At 55.8% G+C, this 26663-nt stretch overlaps 15 protein-coding genes across 15 annotated transcripts; 9 read left to right on the forward strand and 6 right to left on the reverse strand.

Moving 5' to 3' along the window:
• Nucleotides 1-42: 42 nt before the first annotated feature.
• Nucleotides 43-2035, forward strand: BDY17DRAFT_296682 (putative alpha-L-Arabinofuranosidase). Its single transcript, XM_033733489.1, has 4 exons — nt 43-601; nt 657-671; nt 724-866; nt 921-2035. The coding sequence occupies exons 1-4, from the start codon at nt 178-180 to the stop codon at nt 1914-1916; spliced, it is 1578 nt and encodes a 525-aa protein (XP_033589617.1). The 5' UTR covers nt 43-177; the 3' UTR covers nt 1917-2035.
• A 193-nt stretch (nt 2036-2228) lies between these two features.
• On the forward strand, nt 2229-3968 carry BDY17DRAFT_323813 (uncharacterized protein; the record flags this gene model as incomplete). The annotated part of the gene is made up of 1 exon (XM_033737086.1): nt 2229-3968. The coding sequence occupies one exon, from the start codon at nt 2229-2231 to the stop codon at nt 3966-3968; it is 1740 nt and encodes a 579-aa protein (XP_033589618.1).
• Nucleotides 3969-4138: 170 nt separating this feature from the next.
• On the forward strand, nt 4139-7605 carry BDY17DRAFT_140276 (uncharacterized protein). Its single transcript, XM_033729500.1, has 4 exons — nt 4139-4286; nt 4356-4434; nt 4497-7350; nt 7408-7605. Exons 1-4 carry the CDS (start codon nt 4253-4255, stop codon nt 7582-7584), a joined length of 3144 nt encoding a protein of 1047 aa, XP_033589619.1. The 5' UTR covers nt 4139-4252; the 3' UTR covers nt 7585-7605.
• A 21-nt stretch (nt 7606-7626) lies between these two features.
• Nucleotides 7627-7821, reverse strand: BDY17DRAFT_242735 (uncharacterized protein; the record flags this gene model as incomplete). Its single annotated transcript, XM_033730389.1, has 1 exon — nt 7627-7821. A coding segment is annotated over one exon (195 nt), but the record flags the coding sequence as incomplete, so codon positions are not given.
• A 274-nt stretch (nt 7822-8095) lies between these two features.
• Nucleotides 8096-11232, forward strand: BDY17DRAFT_140302 (Lon protease C-terminal proteolytic domain-containing protein). The gene has a single exon (XM_033729501.1). It carries the CDS (start codon nt 8234-8236, stop codon nt 11030-11032), a length of 2799 nt encoding a protein of 932 aa, XP_033589621.1. The 5' UTR covers nt 8096-8233; the 3' UTR covers nt 11033-11232.
• BDY17DRAFT_265337 (Endoribonuclease L-PSP/chorismate mutase-like protein) lies at nt 11054-11671 on the reverse strand. The gene is made up of 2 exons (XM_033731896.1): nt 11238-11671; nt 11054-11185 (listed from the first exon to the last, which is right to left on the reverse strand). Exons 1-2 carry the CDS (start codon nt 11584-11586, stop codon nt 11112-11114), a joined length of 423 nt encoding a protein of 140 aa, XP_033589622.1. The 5' UTR covers nt 11587-11671; the 3' UTR covers nt 11054-11111.
• Nucleotides 11672-11718: 47 nt separating this feature from the next.
• BDY17DRAFT_334048 (uncharacterized protein) lies at nt 11719-12726 on the reverse strand (the record flags this gene model as incomplete). The annotated part of the gene is made up of 1 exon (XM_033737912.1): nt 11719-12726. One exon carries the CDS (start codon nt 12724-12726, stop codon nt 12031-12033), a length of 696 nt encoding a protein of 231 aa, XP_033589623.1. The 3' UTR covers nt 11719-12030.
• Nucleotides 12727-12856: 130 nt separating this feature from the next.
• On the forward strand, nt 12857-13984 carry BDY17DRAFT_296690 (uncharacterized protein). The gene has a single exon (XM_033733490.1). The coding sequence runs from the start codon at nt 13042-13044 to the stop codon at nt 13615-13617; it is 576 nt and encodes a 191-aa protein (XP_033589624.1). The 5' UTR covers nt 12857-13041; the 3' UTR covers nt 13618-13984.
• Nucleotides 13403-14410, forward strand: BDY17DRAFT_140363 (uncharacterized protein). Its single transcript, XM_033729502.1, has one exon. It carries the CDS (start codon nt 13611-13613, stop codon nt 14301-14303), a length of 693 nt encoding a protein of 230 aa, XP_033589625.1. The 5' UTR covers nt 13403-13610; the 3' UTR covers nt 14304-14410.
• Nucleotides 14411-14517: 107 nt separating this feature from the next.
• Nucleotides 14518-15258, reverse strand: BDY17DRAFT_249858 (ras family-domain-containing protein; the record flags this gene model as incomplete). The annotated part of the gene is made up of 3 exons (XM_033731021.1): nt 14518-14576; nt 14633-15133; nt 15186-15258. The coding sequence occupies 3 exons, from the start codon at nt 15256-15258 to the stop codon at nt 14518-14520; spliced, it is 633 nt and encodes a 210-aa protein (XP_033589626.1).
• A 406-nt stretch (nt 15259-15664) lies between these two features.
• Nucleotides 15665-17002, forward strand: BDY17DRAFT_323821 (ribosome biogenesis protein Nop53/GLTSCR2; the record flags this gene model as incomplete). Its single annotated transcript, XM_033737087.1, has 1 exon — nt 15665-17002. One exon carries the CDS (start codon nt 15665-15667, stop codon nt 17000-17002), a length of 1338 nt encoding a protein of 445 aa, XP_033589627.1.
• Nucleotides 17003-17232: 230 nt separating this feature from the next.
• Nucleotides 17233-17739, forward strand: BDY17DRAFT_323822 (uncharacterized protein; the record flags this gene model as incomplete). The annotated part of the gene is made up of 1 exon (XM_033737088.1): nt 17233-17739. The coding sequence occupies one exon, from the start codon at nt 17233-17235 to the stop codon at nt 17737-17739; it is 507 nt and encodes a 168-aa protein (XP_033589628.1).
• Nucleotides 17740-18344: 605 nt separating this feature from the next.
• On the reverse strand, nt 18345-20156 carry BDY17DRAFT_310132 (uncharacterized protein; the record flags this gene model as incomplete). The annotated part of the gene is made up of 1 exon (XM_033735403.1): nt 18345-20156. The coding sequence occupies one exon, from the start codon at nt 20154-20156 to the stop codon at nt 18345-18347; it is 1812 nt and encodes a 603-aa protein (XP_033589629.1).
• Nucleotides 20157-21531: 1375 nt separating this feature from the next.
• BDY17DRAFT_140424 (mitochondrial carrier domain-containing protein) lies at nt 21532-24024 on the reverse strand. Its single transcript, XM_033729504.1, has 6 exons — nt 23590-24024; nt 23224-23514; nt 22458-23159; nt 22347-22408; nt 21681-22292; nt 21532-21622 (listed from the first exon to the last, which is right to left on the reverse strand). The coding sequence occupies exons 1-6, from the start codon at nt 23714-23716 to the stop codon at nt 21575-21577; spliced, it is 1842 nt and encodes a 613-aa protein (XP_033589630.1). The 5' UTR covers nt 23717-24024; the 3' UTR covers nt 21532-21574.
• Nucleotides 24025-25319: 1295 nt separating this feature from the next.
• Nucleotides 25320-25943, forward strand: BDY17DRAFT_249885 (uncharacterized protein; the record flags this gene model as incomplete). Its single annotated transcript, XM_033731023.1, has 2 exons — nt 25320-25580; nt 25641-25943. The coding sequence occupies 2 exons, from the start codon at nt 25320-25322 to the stop codon at nt 25941-25943; spliced, it is 564 nt and encodes a 187-aa protein (XP_033589631.1).
• Between the last annotated feature and the right edge of the window lie 720 nt (nt 25944-26663).

Here is a 26663-nt window from a genome sequence, read left to right on the forward strand (position 1 = left end):
GCGACGACACCGGCTCCACTTCACATGGCCAGGATGAATACGCGAACACACGCCTTCAAAATCAGCCGATAGTCGAAGCCCACCATCTTTTATGTGAGCGTTGCGAATGATTGTAATAAATTGCCAGAATCGGTCCGCGTCGAGACTCCTCTGCGGACTCCTCGCTCAGCCTGCAACATGACAACCTTCACCAGGCTTGCATCCAACGAGCGCGCGGCAATCACAGTATCAGCCTCGCACAGATTACACAAGATCAACGACAATCTCTATGGCGGTTTCGTCGAGCACATGGGCCGCTGCGTCTATGGCGGCCTGTATGACCCTCACAACCCCAACTCGCATCTCATCGACAAGCACGGCTTCCGAACGGATGTGATCGATGCCATGCGTGAGGTCCGTGTCCCCGTCATGCGATATCCCGGTGGCAACTTCAATGCTACCTATCACTGGATCGATGGTGTCGGTCCGCGGGAGAAGAGGCCGCGCCGTCCTGAATTTGCCTGGGGAGGCAGTGAGAGCAATCAATTTGGGACGGACGAGTTCATGACTTGGTGCAAGATCGTGGGCACCGAGCCATATCTCGCACTGAACTTTGGCACCGGTGCGTCCTGGGCTTCACGCAAGTGACTATCGAATCACTACTGACATTGAGATAGGGACTCTCGACGAAGGTATGCCATCCTCGAGCAAGCACTTTGTTGAATGACTTCTTATCGTCAATAGCAATTGCGTGGGTCGAGTATTGCAACTCTGATGCAGACACTTACTACGCCAACCTCCGGCGGCAAAACGGCCATGCAGAACCATATCGAGTGAAGTATTGGGCCCTTGGTAATGAAGTCTGGGGTCCGTGGCAAATTGAACAGGTACGCCGCCCTCCACGCGATGACAACCATTTCCCCAACAGCTAAGTTCTTCAGATGACCAAAGAAGCCTACGCCCAAAAGGCTCGACAGTGGGCAAAGGCGTTGAAGCGTATAGATCCTTCCATCATCCTCATCCTCTGCGGTGAGACGGGCCACTCGGAGTGGGATTTCCACACATTGACCGAATGCCTGAAATACGATTCCCACGCTCTGGCTGGCGGCAGCCAGTCCGCGTCATTGATTGACATGCACAGCATCCACATCTACACTAGCAGTCACGATCCGGTCAAGAATGTGCTGGCGCCGCGATCAGCGGAAAGAGCGATTGAGATCGCGGCGGCGATGATTGATCTTGCTCGGATTCAAAATGGGATTCCACCCGCTGTTCCCAGACAAACGATCTGCTTCGACGAATGGAACGTCTGGGATCCCCAGCGCGCCCCAGGCCACGAGGGAGCAGAGGAGAACTACGACTTGTCCGACGCACTCGCTGTTGGAGTTTGGCTAAACGTGTTTATCCGGCAAAGCAAATACGTCGCCATGGCCAACATCGCGCAAAGTGTCAACGTGATCTCGCCTTTGATGACTGACCAAGATGGACTGCGTAGGCAGACTACGTGGTGGCCGCTCCTTCTCTTCACCAAATATATGCGAGGACACACCGTGGCAACGAACGTCAGCTGCGGCTTTTACGATGGTCCAACGGAGAGCGCGTGGCAGCAGTCGACAATCGACAACCCGTGGTTGGACGTATCAACCACGATTGGGGATGATGGCTGGGTGAATATGGTTGTTGTCAATGCTCATCCCGACATTGCAATCCATACGGATCTTGCGGGCGTTGGTTCCAGTCAGGATCAAGTGAAGGTGTATTCATTCGGGGGAAACAAAGACATGAGCAGGGAAAGGGTTCGTGTGCATGAGTCCGAGTGGGAGGGGAAGGGGAGTTATACTTTTCTGCCCTTCAGTTTTACGATGCTGCGGTGGCGTCCGTCGAAGAAGGAAGAGTTGCTTCATTGGGGGGAGATTAAGGTCAATGGTTGGCATTGATATCGAGGCTGTGATGGACAAGCTACTGTTCAGCCTTCTCACAATCTAGCTGGAAAATTTCAGCTTGAGTCGTAAAGTAGTAGATAAAGATGGTACACACCCCTTAGAGACGGTCCAGAGAATATTAACAAATGTTAAAAGTGATGCTGTGCCTGACTCTCGGGCGCATCTCAAGTCCCGCGGGCCAGGCTTGCGGGTGGGGTGGGGCTTTGCGGAGCGGCACCCCGTGGGGCTTTACTGAGACGACACCCGAAGGCTTGCCTGTTACAACACCTTCTCTCGAGATATATCGCGAAACAATTCAGGCCGGACATGGACGAAGACGAGACGACAACGGCCAACACAACCAGAGCACGATCCACCTACCCGCGAAGGCGCGCCGTCAACGCTTGCAACGCCTGCCGAGCCCGCCGGACGAAATGCGACAATCGAAGACCAAAATGCTCCTTTTGCGAGCGCACCGGCGCAGCATGTCTGCGCTCGACCACAGACTTCTCATCGTTCGACCCTGCTTCACTTGAAATATTAGACCGACTGAGCCGAATTGAAAAGGCCTTGCTACCACCGGCTCTCAGCAGTCCGCATCCGTCGCATCTGCGAGAGGTAGTTGCAGAAGGATACGACAGCTACATGAGCAACCCTGAGGTAGACATTGATCTGTTCCCTCAGACATTGCCAAAGATCCTGGCTTGGCCGGTCCTGAGGCCGTTCACATCCCCCAACTGGCCTGTCGATGTAATCTACAGCCCCGTGGCTTCTGGCAATTCGGCATCCCATCCGATGGCTTTTCCTATCGAGACCATTGCGGACATTGATATGAAGACGTGCATGGCGCTCGTGGATGACTACTTCAACTACAATCACATCAAGAACCCGATATTCGACGAGAACGCGGTGCGATCGACGGTGAAGCGGGTGTGCTTTGAGGGCTTCGCTCGAGACGCCGACTCGTGTCTAACGCTTCTCGTCCTCGCAAGCGGAGCCATCTCTAGCCCATTTGATCGCGAGCTAGCACCAAATGGCCCCAGCGATACCACCTTGGCAGATGCGTTGTTCGATGCCGCTCAAAAGCGCGTGGGTTTCATTTTCGGGCAGGGCAATTTACTCCAAGCCCAGTGCTTTTTCGCCAGCGGAGTCTTCCTCATGTGCAAGTTCCGCGCGTACGATGCTTGGAAGATGTTTCTCCAGGCTCTCGCTGCTTGCCAGAGCTTTGTATGTGCGGGGACCCCCGGGACCGGCCCCGTGGACGAGTCGAACAATGAGAGCGTCCTCTCCGAGCGGGTATATTGGTCGGCGTGGAAGTCGGAGCGGGAGGTCAGGTTCGAGCTTGGCCTGCGCGACTTTGGCGTGTCGGACCTCAGCCACCCGGGACTGTACTTGACCCTTCCCCAAGGAGGTGTTGAAGGGCCATCTCTACGATCATGGTATTTCTACCTGTCTGAAACGGCAATCTGGCGTTTGCGTGTCGCTGCGAGGAAGGCCATGATGGAGCGAGCAGCATCACATGCTTCATTCGACGTCACCACGCTCGTCCCTCTCAGCGCGCATTTGGAAGAGCAGGTAGTGGCGTGGCAAGAGTCATTGACGCCATCCATCGCCCTGGGCGATCTCTCTCGAGCAGCAGAGGAGACGGATATCCTGAAATATGTACTCCGCGGGGCGATTACGAACTACTACGAGATGATCACGTGGCCATTTGTCGTCGCTGCGATCCACACTGAAGGGCAGAGCCAGCGTGTTTTGGAGTGCGCGACAAAGGGATTGGAGTGGCATATGAATCGTCTGATCATCAACCTGCCCGGCTTCCACCATCGACATCACGGCACGTGGCTCATGCAACAGTCGAGCTCACGAAGTGCATTGATTCTGTGTGCCGCAGCACTGACCGCGCAGACGAGTAGACTGCTGCCGCCAGGATGGATGCGGGCAGTGGAGAGAGTGGGAGAGATGCTGCGATATTGGAGTCCGTGTGTGCCGACTGCGAGCGATCGTGCGGAGGTGTTGGAGGCGTTGTTGGCGAGGGTTGGTGCGACGACGGTGGACTACACTTGATGATCTACTTATCGCATTTGAGCAACTTCATGTCGAAATAGAGGGATCGAAGGAGGAGTGGAGGCAGGCGCGAGGGAGGTGGACCTGCCGAATTGGGCCGGCGCATCCGCCCCACCTCCACGCGGGACGTGCCCCACGTGTCTCCTCCCGTTGCTTCCCCTCGGGGATAACTGCATCGCTTCATAATCCACCTCGCCCTACTTCCCTCACTCCCTCGTGTGCGACTCTCCATCTCCAGCGTTCTCGTTTTCACATGGTGGGCCTTGGTCGATGACACAAGCCTTATGGCTAGAAAGGCGAGGCAGAGGATAAGCTATGGTATGAAGGCATCCACCGCATAACCCCTCGTAGCTACAGGCAGCTGACGGTCCTACGTTACTGCTGCAGTCCTACCGCTCGCGGATCAAAAGGGCGGGCACCGGTTAGGTGTGAATGGACTGGCTGTCGACTCCCAGAACTCCATCTTGTATGCCTCGCGCAAAGCCTCCTTCCTGCCCCAGCCGGTATCCGTGTTGACTGTACCTGCAGATACTCTGGCGGTCGAGACGGCGTCATCTGCGCCTGGGATCTGAACCTCGATCTCACCCATGCAAGCATCCCCGACTTCGACACGAAACTCCCCGCCCCCCAACCTTCCTCCGTCCGACAGCAAGTCCAGGCGCATACGCATTGGATCAACGATGTCGCCCTCGTCCAGTCCAATCAAGCTCTCGTCTCCGCGTCTTCAGACATTACCGTCAAGATATGGCGACCAGGAGCAGCGGACCGCCTGCCTCCGCAAACCCTCGGCCTCCATACTGATTATGTCAAAGTCCTTGCCGCACCTTCCCAAACCAGCGACTGGATTGCGAGCGGAGGCTTGGACAGAAAGGTTCATCTTTGGGACTTGAACGGGGCCGGGCAGAAAGTGGACATTGCTGTTGGCGAGGATGAGCCAGGGAGTCTCTCAAGCAAAGAGAAGGGAAGTGTATATGCCTTGGCGGCTACGGAAAACATGATTGCTAGCGGTGGGCCGGAGAGTACGGTGCGCGTGTGGGACAGTCGGACGGGGAAACGCATTACAAAACTCGTCGGCCACACGGACAACGTGCGCGACGTTCTAATCAGCGAAGATGGAACGACCATCTTGACGGCAAGCAGTGATCGTACGGTAAAAGTGTGGAGCACCGTTGCCGGTCGATGCATGTTTACACTCACCATGCATGACGCCAGCGTGTGGTCGCTGTTCTCCGCCGATCCAGACCTTTCCGTCTTCTACTCCAGCGACAAGAACGGCCTGATCGCCAAAACAGATACTCGAAATACCATTGAATTGGACGAGGGGATTTCCGTGGCAGTCGCGCAAGAACATGAGGGCGTGCACAAGGTCGTTGCCGCAGGCGATTGTATCTGGACCGCAACGAGCCGGCCAAGCATCAACCGGTGGCGAGACGTCAATACGGACGGCGCCGAGATCGATGTTCCTGACAATTACTCAATGCACCGCGCGAGCGTTGCCTCAGCAAGGGTCCGCGTACCGACCATTCCCACCACCTCACGGCTACGAAGCAGCAGTAGTGCGAAGAGGAAGATCCCATTCAAACACATGCTGAGATTGAGCAACACGTCCTTCTGGCCAGCGCCGACCGTGCTCGACAGCGAAAAGCGGTCGAGCTCTATCCTCGAGCGCCGGACAAGCCCGGTGGAGGTGCAGGAAGTCATTGAGACGCAATCTGTGCGAACCATGCCCGACTACTCCATCGAGGGGCAGAATGGCATTATCAAGCATGTCATGCTCAATGACAGGAAGAGAGTACTAACGCTTGACACGGCTGGGGAGGTCGTCATGTGGGATTTGCTCAAATGCGTGCCCATCAAGTCGTTCGGTAAACGAGACCTCGATACCGTGAAAGACGAAGAAACCACCACGGCGACTGTGGCAAACTGGTGCACTGTCGACACGCGCACCGGAAGTGTTGCTGTGGTGCTGGAAGAGAACACATGCTTCGATGCCGAGATGTACGCGGACGAACTCGACCTGGACGAGGGCGTCGAGTTCCGCGAAGATCAACGAATCAACTTTGGCAAATGGGTGCTGCGCTACCTCTTCTCCAACCTCATTGCGGAGGAGATCCGACGAGACGGCGCGTTCCGCAGGCAACTACTGAGTGCACCGGACTACAAGAAGCTGCACCGGGACAACGCGCCGAGAAGTATACCATTGCCTTCACTGCAGACTAATGGCTGGCATGGAAATGCATCCGCCGCCCTCGCCTCCCCCGCCACCCCGCGAGCAGCGGGTCCGATCGTGATCCCTCCCACTCCAGGCTTTGGTGTCATGCCAGCAACCCCGGGACAGAACTTTTTCAGCTCCCCGACACGATTAGTTGCAAGTCATAACGCGCTTTCAGCAACGACCGAAGAGCAGGGGGGTGAGCAACAGCCTTCTCGAACGTCTTCGGAGCGACCAACTGGCGATTATTTCACCGCTCGTGCGTCTACGAACGGCGTCACCAGTCCGGGTAGTGGCTTGAAGACCCCGATGACCCCTGGAGATTCCGCGGTCGACGAAGCAACAACTCCTTCGGCCGACACTGAAACAGCCAAAGGAAAGGAGGCGGGGTTGTTCGGGAAGAAGTTTTCCATGCGTGGGATGAGTTTCGGCAGTATGAAGAAGATTGGCCGATTGCAATCGAGCGACAAGGAGAAGCCGACGGCGGTAGAGGAGAAGGAGGAAGGAGGGGAATCCGACTCACGAAGCACAAAGACGAGCGATTCCCGCGTTATCGACGACAATTTCTTCGGCAGCGTGCAAAAGATTCGATACAGCTACGAAGACTCCATTCAGCAACAGCTCCAGGCCCAGCAGCAAAGCCAAACACAGCAAGAAAACGGATTGCCGGTCAGCACGAGCCAGGAAATCGATGTGCAGTCCGCCATCGCGCCCTCCCTACCCGCAGAGACACCAGTTCTCAAACCGCCCCTCAACACGACGATTCTAATACAGGAGGAGCGGCCCGAAGCAGGCGGGGTGGCCGATCTTTTCGAAGGCACCGTAGGCACGACGGGGGTGATGTGCGATCTGGTGGAGAAGACGGCACCCATGTGGCTTGGGGAAGTGCTGCTCCGAAATCAAGTTCCCGTCAAGGATGTCGTGAAGATCTCGTTCATCCTGGAGCCGCAGGCCGAGAGTGGACTGCCGGGGATTGCGTCGGATGGGAACAATCGCCTGAATGCGAATAGAATGTTGAGGGCGAAGAAGATTCTGGGATACATTGCCGAGCGAATCGAGGCTCCATCACCGGTCAAGGAAGCAAGCGCGGAGAAGGAGCAGGAGGCGGAATCTGTGCTCAAGGATGGCATGAAGCCGGAGGAGTATTTGGAACTCTGGTGCCAGGGTCAGGTATGTGTCTTTGCCTCTGATGATGTGTGAGATGCGGCTTGCTAACGGGATGCTAAGATGGTCGCCCCGAAAATGACGCTCGCAAGCATTCGGTCCCATCTCTGGCGTGGAGGGGGTGATGTTGTCCTCTACTACAAGTCGAATGGCAAGAAAGCCCTGAAACTTGTGCAGCCGGCGGCAACAGCTGCACCGACGGGCACAGTGCTTGCCCCGGCAAATGCAACCCCGGCATAGAGTTGGACATGATGTTGACCATGTCGAGGACGTACGGCCATCTCAAATGTATCTAAACATGTTGTTCCGCACGCTCCGTTTCATGTCCACTGGCCGGCCATCCTCGTATTCGATACCCGCTGCGCCGCCGTCGCCTGCCATACCGGATAGTTTCTGGCGAAGTTCCTCGTCTAATTGCGCGATGGTCTTCTTCTTTGGCTCGACTTTGGCTGTCTCTTCGAGTTTGGCTTGATTGGTTGTGTCGGAGGTGCTTGCTGGTTGTTGATGCTTTAAGTCCTCGGGAGGTTGTTTTGTTGCCAGGCTGCGGATTGCTTGAGATACTGTAGGCGTGGCAAGAAACTTGATGGGTGCGACACAGCGTCTCTGTAACATGGCCGCTTTCTATGGCTTGTGAATATTACATTGTCGGAGTTAGATTGATCGAGAGACGATTGGTGATGGTGGCGGGACGGATAATCAGACTGACGTGAACGCTCTCGACGCCGTCCGCATCGGGCAGGTGGGTCGGTGGAAGCTTCCGGGGCCGAGGCTGTCTGGGCGATGATCACGAGAGGCAGGCATGTGGTGGTGATGTGGACATTCGCCATCGCCTCTCCCTCTCATCTCCCCTCCCTCATCCTCCCCCTCCCTCCCTCGCATCCCACACAACATGGCGAAACTGCGCACGCTTCCGCTCATCCCTCTACCCCACAATCTCGTCCTTTTCCCTGGCGTCACCGTGCGCATACCGGTGCAGAACCGCGCCGATGTCGCCGCCATCCTCGCCCATATCTACAGCAAAGCCTCCACTCCCCGCCCCGAGCCTTCCAGCCTGACCGTCGGCTGCGTGCCCCTCAACAGCCCTTACCTCAGCCCCGATGGCAAACGCCTTCTCGAAGACGCGGGTGCGAAAGACAAGAAACCGACCGCCATCGAATCCGATCCGTCGCAGGCGCGAAAGCCGGATCTGTTCCAGTATGGCACCATGGCAAGAGTCACGGGTGTACAAGGGCGTCGAGGCGATCTGGTGATGGTGGTAGAAGGCATAAGTCGCTTCAAAGTCGACTCCTTCACCAAGCAACGCCCATACTTCGAGGCTCGCGTGCAGCTACACGAGGATGCCGCGGTCGTCGACAACGATGACAAGGTGAAGGAGTTGTTTGCGCAGCTTAAGCAACTGTCTCGCGAGTTGATTGCCCTTATCCGGCTATCTGCTCTGCTGCCCAGGGGCCCGAGCGTGTCCATCTCGCCACTCCTCGCTCGGCGCCTGGAACTCTACATTGTGCGGAAGGACATTGCCGATGCCGGCGTTCTCGCGGACTTCATGACAAACGTCGTCGAATGCACGCACGAAGACAAACTCCGCATCCTATGCGCCTTGTCAGTTCAGGAACGACTGGAGCGCGTGGTCGAGGCGTTGCAGAAGCAAATCAGCTCGCTTCAAGGCAACGGCACCATCTTGACCATCACCACCAACGTGCCGCAAAATGGCACCATCGATATTGAGACTTTGAGGCAGAGAGCGGCGGCGCGCGGGCAGGCGCCTGGTAATAATCTCGGTCCACTCGGCGGCTTCGGCGGCCCACCGGGGCAAGATGAGGAAGCGAACGAAGTGGAGGAGCTGAAGAAGAAGTTGCAGGACGCCAAGCTGTCTCCCGAAGCGCAAAAGGTGGCGGATCGCGAGCTGAAGAGGCTGGCTCGAATGAATCCAGCACAAGCAGAGCATCAGGTCTGCCGGAATTACCTCGAGAATCTGGCAGAGATTCCTTGGACGAAAGTCACCGAGGACAATCTTGACGCCGCCACCCTGCAGCGGGCGCGACAGCAACTCGATGATGACCATTATGGCCTGGAGAAGATTAAGAAGCGATTGTTGGAATATTTGGCTGTGCTCAAATTGAAGCAAGCGAAGAATCAAGAGCTGGATCAGCAAATCAAAGCCATTTCTACACAAGCGCAGAACGAGGAGAAGCAGCAGAAGGAGGCAGGATCTGAAAGCGCGAGTTCTGGCAAGGATGTCGCCACGACTACGAAGCCTCAAGCAGAGCCACCTCGGGACAAGTCGCCAGAAGAGATCAAGATGCTTGAGCACAAGAAGATGGTCGACAAGTCGCCAATCTTGCTGCTCGTTGGCCCGCCAGGCACTGGAAAGACATCCTTGGCCAAGTCCGTTGCGGCTTCCCTCGGCCGCCAGTTCCACCGCATCTCCCTCGGCGGGGTGCGAGACGAGGCAGAGATACGAGGGCACCGCAGGACCTACGTCGCCGCCATGCCCGGCCTCATCGTCAACGGATTGAAGAAGGTCGGCGTCGCGAATCCCGTGTTCCTGCTTGACGAGATTGACAAAGTCGGTACCTCTTCCATCCACGGCGATCCATCTGCTGCAATGCTAGAGGTTCTGGATCCTGAGCAGAACCACACTTTTGTGGACCACTATGTCAACATCCCGATCGATCTGAGCAAGGTGCTGTTCATCGCGACGGCAAACACCTTGGAGACCATTCCTGCTCCTCTGCTGGACCGGATGGAGACGATTCAGCTTTCTGGATACACCACGCTCGAGAAGCGACACATCGCCACTCAACACCTACTCCCCAAGCAGATCAAAACAAACGGTCTTCGATCGGAAGATCTTGATCTCAAAGAGGATGCACTGGATAAGGTGATCACGGGCTACACACGCGAGTCTGGCGTCCGGAATCTGGAACGAGAAATCGGCAGCGTGTGTCGAGCGAAGGCAGTGCAATATGCCGAGGCGAAAGACAACGGCTCGCTATTCTCCTACTCCCCCCAGGTCACAGCCGATGACTTGGAGGACATTCTCGGGATTGAGCGGTTCGAAGAGGAGCTCGCCGCGCGATCGGCTCAACGCGGTGTGGTCACTGGCCTTGTGGCTTACAGCACGGGTACGCAAGGAAGCATTCTGTTCATCGAAATCGCCGACATGCCCGGCTCTGGCCGCGTACAACTCACGGGCAAGCTGGGCGATGTGTTGAAGGAGAGCGTGGAGGTGGCTTTGTCGTGGGTCAAGAGCCATGCGTACGAGCTGGCTCTCGTGCACGACCCGAATGAGGACATTATGAAGAACCGCTCGATCCACGTGCACTGTCCTTCCGGCGCGATACCCAAAGATGGCCCTTCGGCTGGGCTTGCACACACAGTCGCGTTGATTTCACTCTTTTCCGGCAAAGTCGTGCCACCTACCATTGCCATGACGGGCGAAGTGGCGCTGAGAGGCAAGGTGATGCCGGTGGGCGGGATCAAAGAGAAACTCATTGGTGCTTTACGGGCGGGTGTCAAGAAGGTACTACTGCCGCAACAGAACCGCAAGGACGTCAAGGATCTGCCGGATGAGGTCAAGGAGGGGCTTGAGATTGTGCATGTCAGCCATATCTGGGAAGCACTGCCGCACATTTGGCCGGAGAGTAGCTGGGGCCAACAGCTAACTGGCTTTGAGAGCCGGTTGTGAGGGTTTGATTGTCAAGCAATTGATCTTTGATTACTCTTCTGTAGAATGGGTGGTGTATTGTAGATGATGATGAAACGCTTCAATTCAATGGGACAATGGCCCAGCATTCGATCTCATAGTGCCAGTCCGGGCCGGCCAGCCTTGCCACGGGCACTGTAATCATCACGGTCAGCGGGTCTCCATTGAACAGGCACACGGCACATACTCATCACACTCGCCGGCCGATGGTCAATTCCAAGCCAGTCGCAAAAGATGGCGGCGGGATTCTTCTTCTCAAAGTCAAAGTCGACGACGTAATGCGTCACTTTGAAGATGTCGCGCTTCGAAGCGCCGGCGGCCTTGAGGCAGTTCTCGAGGTTTTGCAGAGCCAGCTTTACCTGGTCGTCGAAGGCTTTGGGCGTTGGAGATTTCCCATCGGGCTGAATTGCGAGTTGGCCGGTGATGGCAACGATCTTGGTCGGCCCGTTCACGGTAAAGGTGTTAACTTGGGAGAATTGAGGCTGCGGATCGGGGACGTTGGAGGGGTTGATGGTTTTGCCGGGGTGGGAAGACATTTTGGTTGGTGGTTGTGGTGTACTCCGATGGATCTGAAAGGCCGTTGTCTGTTCTATTAGAAGGTAATGGATACTGCAGGATTGTGAGGAGGGCGAGCAAAAGGAAAGCGATTGAAACGGAAAGATTGTCATTGAGCCTTGACGTCAGCCGCTCCCTTCCCCGCGACACCTCACCTCCACAGCGCGCGGCTTTCTTTCACTATGGTGTTCGTGAACATATTCCTGCGAGACGGTCAATGACACGTCGGTAGGCTCGCTACTCCAGCCGACTACTATTACATACACTATTACATCTTGGACGACTCATGAGAGGCGCAGAAGAGATCGAATTTGACCGGGTTGATGGGGAGGATATGCCGTCCTCACCGGCTGATATAAGTACACGAACTAGTGTCGGGTGTCGTCGCTGGGTACAATGGCTTCCGAGGCCTCCGCGTCGGTATGTCATGTCTCAACCTGCTCCTCGTTGGCAAGATCTGTCTCATCCTGCTCCTCGCCCCCATATAAGGATGTCTCTAACATCTGTAGCATGTCCAGCACGAAGAGTCGTCTGTCCTTCTTGACCCGTTTAGCCAGATGTCTCGAATTCACCGCTTCTTCCAAAGAAGTGAAACGAATCTTTGATTTGAATTCCACGGCTGCAAACGTTTTACTGCCCCAGGTGATCGAGATTGGAGCCTCAGCGTCGTAGTGTAAGTCCGAAAGTGTGCCGGCGAATATCATCAATTTCCCACGGTTATAGATTTTGGACCATTGTCCTACGATCCACCGGTACTCGCGTTTTAGAAGGATGAAGACGAAGCGTGTAGCAAGAAGAGTGTCGATAGGAAGTCGTTCAAGAAAGGCGACGAGGTTTGCATACTTTGTGCGGTATTTATCCGGATCAAGCGTCTTAATGAAAGGTAGGAGGACGGTAATGTCGTCGTTGACAGTGTAGAACATCTGCTCGCATTCGCTGCGGATCTCCTTGCAAGTACGGAGAAGTCCATGCATAGGCGAGGACTGTGAATGCTGCGGGTTGACAGTGAGCTTCCCGCCTGACTTCGCTTGCACTTGAAGCCCTCCTGGTTCGTGTAGTGCCAGCGCGTAGATCATGTTGCGTAACTCCGGAGGGAGTTTCCCGAGCGGCGAATCATCCATCGTTGTGACTAGGTGGTGGTGTTGTTATTGGACTGAAGTAGCTGGGTCAGAGGGAGTTGTCGCGTTAGAGGACTGGAATGGTTGGGAGTGGTTGAGTCTGATGTGGTCGAGCCTGGAGTGTTTGAGACTGGAGTAGTTCAGATTGGAGTAGTTCAGATTGGAGTAGTTCAGATTGGAGTAGTTGGACTGGAAGTGATGTTATAGTAGGAATTGGACAGTTTCCAAGAGAAGCCGACCGCTTGATGTCACATGTTATCTCAGCCAAGCTGGCCAGTGAGTGAAGTGAACCAAGTGAAGTACACCACTTGATCTCACATGGAATCACGTGAATTGTGGGGCGCGGTGGGACACGAGAGCAATCATGCAGCAACGTTTGGTGGTCTGTGCTTAGACACACGACACGTGCAGTTTTATTCCTCACCTCACTCACTTCTTCACTTGTTCCGGCCATGTGACATCGCAAGTTCATTTGCTCTCGCTCACTCACTTGTTCACTTCCTCACTTGTTCACTTCCTCACTTCTTCACTTCTTCACTTCTTCACTTCCTCACTTCCTCACTTCCTCACTTCTTCACTTCCTCACTTCTTCACTTCTTTCGGGCATGTGATCGCACGCCTATCTTCTTGCTCCCACTTCTTCCCTCCTCTTTGTTTCGTTCTTCCTCAAACAACATTAACACCTCACCCAAGCAAGACACAATGAACCCTCTTCCAATCCAACACCCCTTCGGTGCGCCGCCTACGGACGCGGCGAAACGCGCTTTCAGATCGGCCATGATTGACAAGCTGTGCGAGTACGTCGGGACGGATGAGTTTGTGCAGGACGTCGAGGCAAAGGTTGCTTCACGACAAAGTGAGTATCTGACGACAGATTTGAGATATGAATGCTAACCTTTGACGTCGCAGTCGGCATCAACATCGAAGCGAGAGTGAGGGCTATCTTTCGGCGGGCTGAGGATCCAAACGTGGCCGACAACGCTGAAGTGGCCGCCAAACTGGTCCACGAGCTTACCGCGGACCCCAACCAACTCTTCCCCAACCTCGCCGCCAAGATCAAAGAGGCGGGGTCGACAACCAAGGTGGTGGAGTGCATGGAGAACTTCAAAGTCGCCCACACGTACACGTACCCGACCAAAGTCCTCGACGAGATCTTGAATGCACGCTTCCAGCTACGCAAGCTTCCGTTCGAATTCTCCACTGCAGAGTCCGACACGGAAGGGTCCGACACCGAACAGTCCGAGACCAAGGGGTCCGAGACCAAGGGGTCCGAGACCAAGGGGTCCGAGACCAAGGAGTCCGAGACCGAGGAGTCCGAGACCGAGGAGGCCAAGACGAGGGGCAAGGATATCAATCGCTTCTTTTCCACGCCGTCGGAGAGCTGGCACGACGTGCACGCAAAGCTGGATGCTCTCACCGTGCAAGGCGAGGAAGAGATTTATCCCGAGTTCGTTGACAAGCTCACCCAGGCCAACCTCCTCTTGACGTTGCAAACCATGGAGTTTCAGAGCGATCCAAACGGTGCGTATGCGATGGAGCAGGCCAGATTCCAGCGGATCATGGCAATTCTCTATCAGTAGTGCATGCTCTGGGGCTTGAGATCGTCACGTCACAGTTCGGTCTCGTGTGGGTTGGGAATGGAATCGTCGGAGGGCACCATTGTGAATAGTCCACACCTCTGGCATGCAATACAAAGGGTCCACGTAAACGCCACGCTATCAACATGCGTTGTGGTTCCAACTCCTTCAAATGCGAGTACTCCCCCAACATGCACAAAGGTTGAGATGGAAAGTATCAGCAATTACACCCGCCCTCGTTCTCCGGCTTCTCCGCGTTAATATTGACGTCGATTGCTGCGGCCACAGGTTAGCATGTATAGCCTTAACGCATGCGTAAAGGAAGATCTCACTATTCGCAGCACCGGTTGCCCCCGCCGCGCCTTCACCTTCCATACCCGGCAAGGCCTGCGCGATCCTCTTAAACAATGCCTTGACGTTGTGTCCGACCTTGGCGCTGGTCTCCACGAACATGAGATTGTTCTTCTTCGCCTCCTCCTCACCCTGCTCCGCCGTCACCTCTCTTCTTTCCCCCAAATCCGTCTTGTTGCCCACGAGCACAATGATGACATCGTTCCCTCTCTCGCTCCTCACATCATCCACCCATTTCCGTGTCTGTTCAAAGGACTTCTTGCTGCTGATGTCGTAGACCACGACCGCCACGGAGCTGTCGCGGATGTAGGAGGGGATGAGAGATCGGAAGCGTTCCTGTCCGGCGGTGTCCCAGAGTTGCAGACGGACGGTACGGTCTTCGAGGTACATGGTTTTGGAGAGGAAGTCGATGCCGATGGTGGCTTGGTAGGTGCTGTCGAAGGAGTCGTACATGAATCGCGTAATGAGGGAGGTCTTGCCGACTGGGGTGGAGTTAGAGGGGGCGGTAGACGCAGTTGTGCCCATGAGACGTACCTGATTGTTCGCCCAAGAAGACCAGCTTGAACTTCTTCAGTGGGTTGGTGTAAGAGCCGACACTTTGTGCCATCTTGTCCGGCGTTTGATAATGATGCTTGCTGGGAGTACCTCCTTGACCTGACCTCCCTCGGGATGGCAATGGGTCACTGATCAATTCGTCTTCGACCGATGTGAGGTTTCCTGTGGCTTGAGGTGAAGGACAATGCTGAATGCGAGTGAGGAATGTGAGTGCGCAAAGTGTTTCTCGTCCAAATGTCGTTGAAGTTTCGCGGGATGATGTGGCTCGTTGACCCTAATGATTGATTCCATCCAATTGGCCACGCGCGTCGCCGAATTAGGTGCTTTACGCGAAGGGGCGCGGAGATGGCCGCTGATTAGATCTATTCCTCCCCGCCCGATAACAAATTTCCGCCCTTTCACTTCAACTCATCGCACTTTTTTCTTATCCACCATCCCATGCAAAGAACACTGCAGAAATGGCTCAAGAACCTGCCCCAACAGCTCCAGCAACACACACGCAATCCTCGCGCAAGGGCAAGAGAGCATGGCGCAAGAACATCGACCTGACCGCCGTTCAATCCGGCCTCGAGGACCTCCAATCCGCCAAGATCGCTCATGGCAATGTCTTGCCGGCGGAGAAGGATGCCAGTGAGCTCTTCGCCACAGACACAGTGGGGGATGAGGACTTCGCGAAGAAACAGCAGGTGGGGAGGAAATTGCTGAAGGCGGAGGAGATTCTGGCTATGAGAAGCGCCGTTCCCGGCCTGGACGGGAGGAAGAGGAAGGCCGATGACAAGGTAGCCGCACCGAGGCTAGGCAAGAAGGCGAAGAATGGGGCGTACGTCTCGCACAAGGAACTGCAAAGGCTGAGAGCTGTGGCAGATGGGAAGACTGGTGGGGTGCCAGCCGGTGAAGAAGGAGCTACGCACGACCCATGGGATGATGAACCCGTCGCAGAGGCCCCGGAATTCGACTTCATCCGCTTCGCCCAGCCCAAGAAAAAGCGCGAGCCAAAGACTCTCAAACACGCACCCAAACCTCTGACCAAGTCCGGCAAGCACATCCCCAACGTTGTCCGTCCCAACGCCGGCAAGTCATACAACCCACTGATCGGCGACTGGTCTGCTCTGCTTGAACGTGAAGGCGCTGCTGCTGTCGAAGCAGAACAAAAGCGTCTCGCAGCGGAAGCAGAAGCTGAGGCACGCGAAGCTCGAGCAGCGGAGGAAGCGGCGAAGGTTGAAGCGGCGGAGAGGGATGTCTACGCTACTGATTATGACTCTGCGTGGGAGAGCGAGTGGGACGGATTCATCTCCGGCGGCGAGAAAGAGCAGCAGGAAGTGTGGACGCAGAAGCAGAAAGCCAGGAAGACGCAGGCTGAGAGGAACAAAGTAAAGGCGCGCAAAGCGCGAGAGGCACAGGCAATGCATGAAGAGAAGGTGAAGGCGAGAGTGAAGGAGGAGGCCCGGATTGCGCAGATTGCCGCCGAACTATCCGTCAAAGACAAAGCGAAACATGCACATGCTCGTGCCCTTCAACAAGAACACTCCAGCGACTCCGAGGCGGAGGACGTACAACTGCACCGACCACGATTCGGCAAGGTGGCGGTACCAGAAGCCCCGCTTGAGGTCGTCCTACCCGAAGATCTCCAGGACTCGCTGCGAAGGCTGAAGCCCGAAGGAGACTTGATGCAGGAGCGGTACAGAAACCTCCTGGTCAATGGCAAATTGGAGATGCGCAAGAGAGCAGGGGAGAGGAAGAAGCCGAAAGTAACGCGTGGGGAGAAGTGGAGCTACAAGGATTGGCAATTGCGGTAGTCGAACTCTGGCGGTACGCTGTGGGCGTTCTTCATTCACTTTCTGCAGACAGACGTCCGTGCCGAGCCAAACGTCACGTGGATTCGACGGTGAAGTTTTAGATATTCAGCTGTCAGACTGGCAGGTGAATGATGCATGCATTACACTTACGCAAAACGTGGCCAGGCACCTCCTTTTCCTTCCCAAACCGAACGCCACCACTCTCACGCCCATCCCCCACACCAGCAAGCATGTCGGAGCTCACGCCTGCTCTGCAGCACTCGCCTCTCGCCAAACTCCCTCCCGAGTTGCGCAATCTCATCTTCGAATATGCCGTCACCCAACTAGCACCCATCTTTGTCGAGGACAAAGACTACCACAACCCCGACCGTCGCATCTCGCTGCGCGCCACCCCGCGCTGTCGACCTACCGCTCTCACCCAGACCTGCAAGCAAATCCGCGACGAGGCCGAGCCGCTCCTCTACGCCTGCAACGATTTCGTCATCCGCTTGCCACGCCTTCCCACCAGCAACGACCAGCCTCCAGGCGCACGCGCGGCCAAAAGATTGAAACACACAATGTTAAACTTTGTGTACTCTCTTCACCCGGCCAACAGTCCTTTTCTCCGCTATCTCCGGATCGAGCTGCCTACCGCCGACTATGTGAACCAGCGTCAGAAGCTTGTGCTGCAGGTCTGGGAACCTCTACTATGGCTGTCCCATGGCGCCGCGTACCGTCTGCCGAACCTCAAGATTTAGATTACTACATTCACTGTCAGACGGTACAGAGGGCGCGTTGTGCATAGGCATTTCCTCCGTGTGGGCATGCGTGACCCGCTGAACGATTTGAGGGCGATCAGAAAAACGATAACAGAGTGCGGGAGATGTGGCGATGATGCACAACGGAAGGATGCCTTTCTTCTATCAATCAGGCATTGCATGAATGTGATCAAAAAAGCGGACCGCAAAAAGGAGGCTGCCGAACTTGCGCGCGCCGCGGCTCCCCAGAAGTCATAGGGAGGATGGGACAGGCGAGTGTGGTAATGTTTGGATATCCGTGCCATGGCGCGCTTCAAAGGCTCGGGTTCCAGGATATTGTAATGGGAGGTGGCTGAAGGAAGGCAGAGGACATAGTAAGAACTCAAGAACTGTGTCAAATCTCCATGTGTTCCTTCAGATCAAAGATGGCAAAGTCGCGTTCAGCTACCTAAGGTATCCAGCACATCGTTGCTTGGCATATAAACATTGCATTCTTGCGGTAAGAGTGATTGCATTCAAGATGAGGTTCAGGCCATTGTCGATAGGGAGGCCACCTCCATCCAGCAAAACCATGCGTATCTGACACGCTTCCTTGCCCAGAGACCCTACGAGTGGTGAGAGCCGAGTGCATGCTCAGAAGGAGGGTATTCGCAAAGAGATTCGAAGAGCTCCCCAAATAGATCCTGGCCTAACCCTTCGCCGGATGGGCGACCGTGGTCTGGTACAAGGGAGGGCGTTTCAAGGGCAAAGCTTCGGAGATCTCCACTTGTGTCCTGCAAGGAAGGTTCGGGCACTGGTTTTGTTGCTTGCGCAGTGCGTGTTCTCCTTCCTTTTGGCTTCGCCAGCTGTGATCTCGTACGCTTGGATGGCCCTGCGACTGGAGTGTTTGCTGCCCGCTTTCGCTTCTTCCCAGCGACCGGCTCATCGTCAGGGCTTTGGGAACGTTCTGACATTGAAGCTGCGCTCTCCTCTTCGCTTTCGGAGTGTACGACATCCTCATCAGTCACTGGTCTTTTGCCGGCTGCCTTGCTCTTTGCTTTGCCCATAACCTTGCCTTTCAGCACCGGTTCTTTCTTGTCGTTGCTCTGCTGATTCTGCTCCTTGCGCTTGCGATAAGCTTCCGGGGTCTCAACGAGCGCCACGACACCTTTGCCCTCAAAGGCGTCCATCACAATGCGCTTGTGGGTCTTTAGGATGCCTTCAATCTTCTCCAGTCGCTGCTCGAACGTCAACGCTTCCAGCTTGCCGTATCCATGGCTGTCCCCGCCGTGGGGATAGATTACCGGCCCGCCATCATGCAACGCGACGACTGCATGGAACAACATAATCATGCGGGCGCTGATGCAGTGCGGATTGTACCTCTCCCCCGCCTTGTTCTCGACGGCAACGTATCCCCAGAACATCTTTTGCTGCTTTTGCATATATCTGATCTTCTTCTTCGTGTCTTCAGGGCTGGGTTGGTACACTCTCTGCGCAGCTGCGAGCAAGCGTTGGACCCACTCGCCCTGCCGGGTGCTATCTGCCGCCATCGAGTGGTTTTGTTGGCGGAGTCCAGGATATGGGGCATATGCCACCTCAAGCGCAGCTTCTTTTGTCAGAGGCAAGTATTCTAACTGAGGTGGTGGGGCATTATGGCGTTTCGAAGTTATCACATGTCGACTGCAATAATCTGGGTGCCCCTTGCGTGTACATGGCTCATGTATGCACATTCTGCCACCAGAGGCGCCGGCAGCTGGGGGTGGAGACGAGCCGGCACGGGCAGCAGGTTCGGTCTGCGTCGACGGACCTGGCAACGGAGTTCCCTGGGCGGGATGGTGTGATACAGTTGCTGGCTCTGGTAACCCGTGAGCCTCATCAGATCCAGCGTGGCCCGACAAGTCGCCGAGATTCCAACCGTGTGGCCAGGTTTCTGCAAGCACGTCTCCGGACGGCGGATCTTGATATCGTCCATAATTTGGATGCTCGCCCGAGCTTGTCGTGTTCTTGACCACTTGTCCGCTCGCAACCTGGGAATAGTCAGGTGTCGACAAAGTGAGGCTCGCGTTGCCTTGCTGGTTGAGCGGCCAGGCGTAGTCTTGACCTAATGGACGCTGATACCCTCTCTCGCCAGCTCCATGAGGCGGTTGGTAAGTCTGGCGATTCCAATTACCGAAACCTTGACGGGGTATACGGGTCGGATCAATGGAGAGCGGGAACAAGCCTGGCGCCGCCATACGTTGCTCTTGAAGACCGAACACCGAGGGGCTGTATCCGGCGAAGTCGTTTGAGCCTGCTCGAGGTGTCGAGGACTCGAGAGTTCCTTCGTTGGCGGGCAGTGGTTGATCCAGAGTGATACCCAGTTCATCCTCGAAGAATCTCCTCATTCCGTCATCTGTTGGCGAGACCTCCGCCCGTTGACCGCGTGAATGCATCGACATCTTTCAAGGTGTACTTGCGGTGATGATGGATGGCAGGTAAGCGATCGAGTTCTGAACAAGGGCAGTTGGATGAGAGTGAACAAGACCCCGACAAGCCTCTCACGATCCATATACTCTTTATATTCAACGGCGCCAATGTTGTAGGCAATAGTGGCCAGCAGTGCGACAGTAGCCGGCGCGATCGTGACCGCATTACGCTTTCACAACATCGATATGAGCCGTTTGCTGGTAGGACGGAGCTCGGCCGATGGAGGCGAGGGATGTCACATTCTCCTTCGTGCGCTCGAGCTGCGCATGGAAGCGGTTGCACGATGCACGAGCGAGGCCGCGAAACGTGGATAGAGGCGGCTTTCACGCGCGGAAACTGGCGTTTTCGCTAGCCTCCAGTACCCTCGTACGCCATGTCGAGCCTCCGTGACCACCCTGGCCAGCAGCGCGTGGGGAGGGCCAGAGCTGGCTGTGCGCCCCTCGTGGCGGGTCCGTCATGTTCATCGCCACGGTGCACCAGCAGTGCTTGTCCGATGACTCCGCCGCGTTCGCTGTTTGCCGGCCTACGTGGTCCAGCCGATATACTGCTCAGCATCGCACAGTCAACATTTATTTTGTGAACATGTGCTGTCGTGTTCCGGTGGAGGTCATGGCACGCGCCAAATTTGGCGCAGCCAGCGGGCCATGGTGCTCAAGAGATCGCATGAATCCACCTGAAGTCACATTCTCCAGAGCCAGGATGTTGCATTCCATGAGACCTGGTACCACCGAGTGGCCGGAATTGAGCCCCTCCGGACTTTGCGGCTTCATTCAATGCCTCGTCGACGAGGACGAAGCATCCCAGTAGCTGTTGGGGGCATCCAGTGTGTGACCAGAAGACGATTGACATTGCTCAGATGATGTGATTTTTCTTCTCGCATTCTTTGTATAATGTTGAGTAGAATGACTATGTATACGTATATGCCATTAAAAGTCATGCAAAATAGATGTCATATCAAACAAGAGGTGAAGTGCAGCAGAGAAGTTGGAGTGAAGTGAAGTCGAAGTCATCGTTGCGGCCCGACTGGAAGCAAACATCGTTAGTCATCCGCACGTGGGACTTGTACACCCAAGATGAACTCGCTGGCAACGAGGACAAAAGATCAAGGCGAGTCTGAGAGTGGAAGTGCGGCTTATAAGGGCAGATCTCGCCATCAACGCCATCGAATAAGACGCGCGCGTGGTGGATAGCACTCGAGCGATTCAATGATGCAACGCGGAGAAGGGACATGTCGGCAGTGTTTGAATGCAGCAATACGTAGGCCATGCTCAAAGGTAACCAAACCATCACAGCAGATACAATAGGGTATCGTAGGTAAGACTCATGAACCGCTCATATTCACAATCGTCGGGCCATTTCGCAGTAGGGCAACGCTCGGCGGGCGCGTTGATCAGTGCAGGTGCAGGGCTTTTTTGGTGTTTTCGTATACGACATAGGTCTGGAGCAAGATCGTCAGCACGCAGCAAACATCCATCGGCAACAGGGCATCGACTCACGATTGAGACCGCCGGCACGACCTTGAGCAGGTTCGGTGTCAATCCCTTGAACAATCCTCTCACTCCCTCGCCCTGGATTGTCTGTCGCGTAACATCCAACACTCCCGTATACGTTCGCGGGTGCTGCGTCGTCCCCTGACTCTGAAGCCTAGTACGCAGCAGATTGATGGGATAGACGGCACTAGCGCCGATCGCACCACTGAACCCGCCCATCAACGCCAGCGCAAAGTTGGACGGCAGCGCATCTTCTTCGTGCTTGATGCCCTTGGTCTTCATGTTGCGATTAACAACCGCCTGCTTGAGTCTCTCAAAGGTGAAGAGGTCGATCGCCGAGTAAGGGAACATTCCTATCAGCCCCATGGGGAGACCGCGGTAGTAGGCGCGAATTCCGTTGTGCCGCCACATCTTGCGTGCTGTTTCGATCACCAGAGCATTGCCCTTTGCGGCGCCTGCGACGGTTTCGCATTGTGTGCGGAATTTGAGGGTGTCGAGGGGATAAACACAGGCTTGCGATATCATGCCAGCGGTGCCTCCGGCCATGAATTGGGAGATGCCGCGGATGTGCTTCGGATCGTCGTGGCCTTCAAATTTGGCTATCGCGCGTTTGCTAGCCTGATGCCCTGGTCAGTACTGACGACAGTGAGAAGACACGACCAGAGATCTTACCTCGTACGAGCCGAACTTGACGGCGGACTCGGGCACGACCTTGAGGACGTTCAGTCCATTGCCTGTCTTCCGTCAGCTTGCGTATTCATGCAGGTCAGTCGACAAACGCACCAGCGAACAAGCTCCGCAGTCCGCCATCTGCCCAAATCTCCTTGCAGGCACCCCACATGGTGCTCATGCCATGCTTAGTGGCTTGGAGCACGGCACCACTCTTAGCAGCGGCCGCGGCCTTCGTCGCGCTACCGGTCTGCGCGATAAGGTACACCTTGAGCCGATCGAGCGGCGCGGTAGCGGTGCGAGAGGTAATACCAGACAAGCCGCCCGCCGCAAAGTAGCCTAAATTGGGAACGGAGTCCGTCAGTCTTGATATCACTGAGCGACGCTGTGCATCTTGATGGAGTAGTGTATCGGGTGTGGGTGCGGCTTGCGTGATGACGGCGGCGGAGGTGGCAGCAGTGGCTTTCCGGCGGGCAGGTCGGGTGGGGAGAAAGGGATCGTCGTCGTCGAGAGCGACTTGGGCAAGGTTGCCTTCGTGGACCGCTAGCTCTGCGTCGAGGTCGAATTCGAGTTCGGGCGGTCGGGTGTTGTGCATGGGATGGGGTTTGCGTGAGGTGCGGGATGGGTGAGTATTATATATTTGGATGATGGCGCCGAAGAGAGATGTGAAGAGAAATTGGAAAGTCGTACCGAGACCTGACAGAGCTTCATCGCTCAGATGCACGTCACCTTCAGCAGTGAGCTTGACGGTCTGCGTGTAATAAGAGAAAATGGCTTTGAGGCCCGGGGCGTTGGTCGGGATGAACAAGAGGAAGTCTGTGGATGGTCAGCATCATTTCCAGCTGGGCGAGAGTGGAGAGATGTTCGAGGGGCTACTTACCGCGCCACTCGGGAAAGTCGATTCGGCCGTCGTGGTTCTTATCAATGTAGCCGAAGAAACGATCGAGCCGAGCATTCGATACGCCGACACCTGCACGCTCAAAGGCCTGTGAGAGCTCCGATTTGTCCAGGTTGCCGTTGTGATCGCGGTCGATGCTTTGGAAGAGGTTCCAGAGGGAGCGCTCGGTCTCTTTGCAGAACCTCACGAACTCGTCATATGTTATCTGCCCGTCGTGGTTGATGTCGCAGGCCGAGAGCATATCCCGGACCAGGCCATCTGCATCTTTGAGCGCTGCGAGGAGATGCATTGGTCAGTGTACTGCGGAGCTGGCCGGAGCAAGGCAAGGCCGGCTGGCTGGCTGCTTACGGTGATTCATCTGTGCCAGCCCGCTCTTGAGCGCGGGAACATCGAGGTATCCCTTCCTCTTGACATCGAGCTGCAGCCATAGTGACCGCAGGCGGCGTTCCCTCTCTTCGTTGGACTCGCCATCCATAATATTCTTCCCGGAGAATGCTATTGTCACCGAATGCTCATGGCTCAATGCGAAGGGCCGGCTCGAAGGGCTTGCTGTGGTTGGCGGGGATGGAGGAGAAGCTGCAGTGAACGGAGATGCAAGGAAAGACTGCTCAACGAATGGATGCGAAAAGGAGGGCGGAATGGAGATGCTGTGGGTGGCGGATGGAGGTTCTGTTTGGTGTGTTGTGGATTGAAGACAGACTGCAAGAAGCTTTTGGGAAGCTCGAAGTGACGTCGGCCGCTGCCCCAAGCTCTCGGGCCACGTCCGGCAGCAGCTTCGACCGGAAGGCTGGCTACAGCCTAGATGTTTTTACAGCACAACTTCTGCATGCACGGTGCCTTTTTCCCGTCTCGTGCCGTTTGACCCGGTCGTCTGCCAACTATCAGGAAGGGGGCATTGACATCTTCAATATGGCGCTTGGCCCGGGCGATGGCCTCGATCTGTTAAGGCAGAGCGCCGGATCCCACGACGCCCCAACATCCAACTGCCGCTTCCCGATCACCGTATCAGCTAGGTATATCCACGTCTACAACACTGGCGAGACTCGGAAGCATATCACGTGAGGTCGTCCAAAGTCATCCACGCCTCATAGATACCACGAGAAGTAGCGACGGGATCGAAGAGGGGCCAACGACGCTCAAGTCTCCGGCAAATGGCTTGGGCAAAGGGTACCAGCAGCAGCAGCACGGGGGCTCGTCGTGCAAACTCGCTGCGCCTGTCCTTTTGGGGTGGCACGTGAGTCTGGCAGCGCACGGCTGGACGCATAGCGGTTCGGCGAAAGATGGTAGCGCAAGGACTCTGCATCTACATTGCACGCATGAACACACCTTGCCTTCTCTGCTGCTGTGTGGGAGTTGAGATGCATGCAATGGGCAAGTCTGGGCAGGGTCGGAGAGAAGGGCATAAGCGCCAGGTCCCATATGCCCCTGTCGAGCAATGCAGGATGCAGTTACTGTGGTTGGTGGTTGTGTAGTGGACGATCAAGAGGTGAGTGGAGCAGCTTTCGAGATCTGGAATGGATCTTCGGACAGCGACGGCAGCACATCCGCTCACCTGGCAGCCCTGCCTGCCTGCCTGCCCACCCTCCAAACATTGCTCCCACGCGGGACAAGAAACGTAGAGGCGCAGCGAGCGGAAAAGGTTTGGGGCCGATGACGGATTAGCGCCGAGGGTGATCAGCGCTGATTGGCTCGCTTGACCGATGCATTCCACGGCGTCCAATCAGCGGCCCGCACTAATCAAGTCCGCCCCATCGGTCTCGAGGGAAGTGACAGACCCGCCCCTCCACTCCACCGCCCTCCGTCCCTCTGCCTTCCTTTGCAACCCAGCCCGGACACACCGCATCACCTCTTCTCCTCCATCCCTCCGCATCTCTCCTCGCCCTCTCGACATCCATACCTGTGCCATCCACACACTCCATCGCACCCCTCGACTGTCCACCACTCCCACCTGACCTCCTCTGCTCCCAGCCGACGTCACCTCGGCTTTGTTATGATCTCCTTTGTGCTCTGATCCCCGCTTAGAAACACCACAAAGATCCATCCAACTCGACACATACCGCATCACTAGCGACGGCAATATGGCGAACTACGGATACAGCGCACCACACTACCACTCCAACGTCTCGTCGCACCCCCATCACCACCACGGGCGTAGCCGCCGGGGTCCGCGCATTTCGTCACAGAATGCGCATCGCCAATACAAGGCCCAAAGGAGCCCTAAAGAGGTGCCGGAGGCTCCGACGTTCAACGACTACATCCAGCGACTAGAAGCGGCGAAGAGCTTTGAGTTTGACGACGATGAGGTCTTTTGTCCGTTTCACCTCCTCACGGAGGATGACGTGCGTGCAACCTTGACATTCCCCCATAAGCCTGTACAGGCGTCTGACGCATCCGCACAGCTTCAATCCATCCACTCTTCCTCGTCCTCCGATCGTGGATCGCTCTCTTCCGGCTCTCCCGAGAGCTCTCCGCTTCAGCAACAGGTGCAGCCAACCCCATCCCTCCTCCTCTCCAGCGCACCCAACGCATATGTCCCCGGAAGCTACTCTCAGCAACATATGAAGCTGCATCAGCCCCTGGCGCAGCGAAGCCGGAATGCGATACCCATTGTGGATCCCTCCACACGATCCGTGGCGAGTCCACCATTGAGCGTCTCCCCGGCTCGGCAAATGCAGCAGCAGTACGTGACTCGCCGCTGGTGAGCACGTCCGGCCGCTGCGGTAGCGGCTGCTGCTTCAGCGTTTTGGCGTTGTCGAGTTCGGTGAGACGTTTCCACTTCTTCTCCTTCAATCCGCCAATGAGCGGGCGGATTGGGCTTTCCGAAGCCTCTCATGGGGACACTGGACTTTGATCATCGAACCTAGACGACGACGGCGGCGTTTCATCAGCAACTTCTACCCTCATTTCAGCGAGCATGCTCATCATTTGGCGATATCCCCTCACAGCTCTTCTTTTCTCGGCATATACGATTGGTATAGCGTCTTGGCTATCTGTCTGGCTTCTTGGATGCACGGTGTTGGCACATGGGATTTGTTGGAACTCTCACTTTTTCTATCACGAAAAACGTTGGACCTAGCGCAATGGATGGACGAGGCAAACTTGGCGAAAAACTACGATACAAGGCTGCGGAAAGGTCGATGCGTGGTTGCCCGCGATCTAGTACGTATATGTGGAAGGTGTTCTGCGGGTTTTTGGGATGCGGATCGGGAGACGAGGCATGCGATGTAGATGGGGACGGCGACATGACTTGAAATACCTTTTGTTGTGATTTTGTATCAAATAGTGGTGGGCGAGGAAGCGAAAGAAGAGTCTGGTGAGACCTGGTGTGTATATAAAGTGCTGCAATCTACCGTCCTTCATTGCAATGTCGTTTCTCGCCCTCCGTGGTGTTTGCTGCAAGACCAGGACTCGGACGCAAATCG

This window comes from Neohortaea acidophila, assembly GCF_010093505.1.
Source record: "Neohortaea acidophila strain CBS 113389 unplaced genomic scaffold BDY17scaffold_5, whole genome shotgun sequence".
NCBI lineage: Eukaryota > Fungi > Ascomycota > Dothideomycetes > Mycosphaerellales > Teratosphaeriaceae > Neohortaea > Neohortaea acidophila.

Bases quoted from the DNA above. Each gene is read 5' to 3' on its own strand.
- BDY17DRAFT_140424 (XM_033729504.1), bottom strand. From the start codon at position 23,716: ATGGATGGCGAGTCCAACGAAGAGAGGGAACGCCGCCTGCGGTCACTA. The intron at 22,293-22,346 runs GTAAGATCTCTG...CCAGGGCATCAG, and splicing joins TCAAGTTCGGCTCGTACGAG to GCTAGCAAACGCGCGATAGC. The intron at 21,623-21,680 runs GTGAGTCGATGC...ATCTTGCTCCAG, and splicing joins TCGTGCCGGCGGTCTCAATC to ACCTATGTCGTATACGAAAA.
- BDY17DRAFT_296690 (XM_033733490.1), top strand. From the start codon at position 13,042: ATGGAATCACGTGAATTGTGGGGCGCGGTGGGACACGAGAGCAATCAT.
- BDY17DRAFT_296682 (XM_033733489.1), top strand. From the start codon at position 178: ATGACAACCTTCACCAGGCTTGCATCCAACGAGCGCGCGGCAATCACA. The intron at 867-920 runs GTACGCCGCCCT...TAAGTTCTTCAG, and splicing joins GTCCGTGGCAAATTGAACAG to ATGACCAAAGAAGCCTACGC.
- BDY17DRAFT_265337 (XM_033731896.1), bottom strand. From the start codon at position 11,586: ATGTCTTCCCACCCCGGCAAAACCATCAACCCCTCCAACGTCCCCGAT. The intron at 11,186-11,237 runs GTATGTGCCGTG...TGATGATTACAG, and splicing joins TCGGCCGGCGAGTGTGATGA to TGCCCGTGGCAAGGCTGGCC.
- BDY17DRAFT_140363 (XM_033729502.1), top strand. From the start codon at position 13,611: ATGCTAACCTTTGACGTCGCAGTCGGCATCAACATCGAAGCGAGAGTG.
- BDY17DRAFT_140276 (XM_033729500.1), top strand. From the start codon at position 4,253: ATGGCTAGAAAGGCGAGGCAGAGGATAAGCTATG. The intron at 4,287-4,355 runs GTATGAAGGCAT...TTACTGCTGCAG, and splicing joins GAGGCAGAGGATAAGCTATG to TCCTACCGCTCGCGGATCAA. The intron at 4,435-4,496 runs GTATGCCTCGCG...CTGTACCTGCAG, and splicing joins GACTCCCAGAACTCCATCTT to ATACTCTGGCGGTCGAGACG.
- BDY17DRAFT_140302 (XM_033729501.1), top strand. From the start codon at position 8,234: ATGGCGAAACTGCGCACGCTTCCGCTCATCCCTCTACCCCACAATCTC.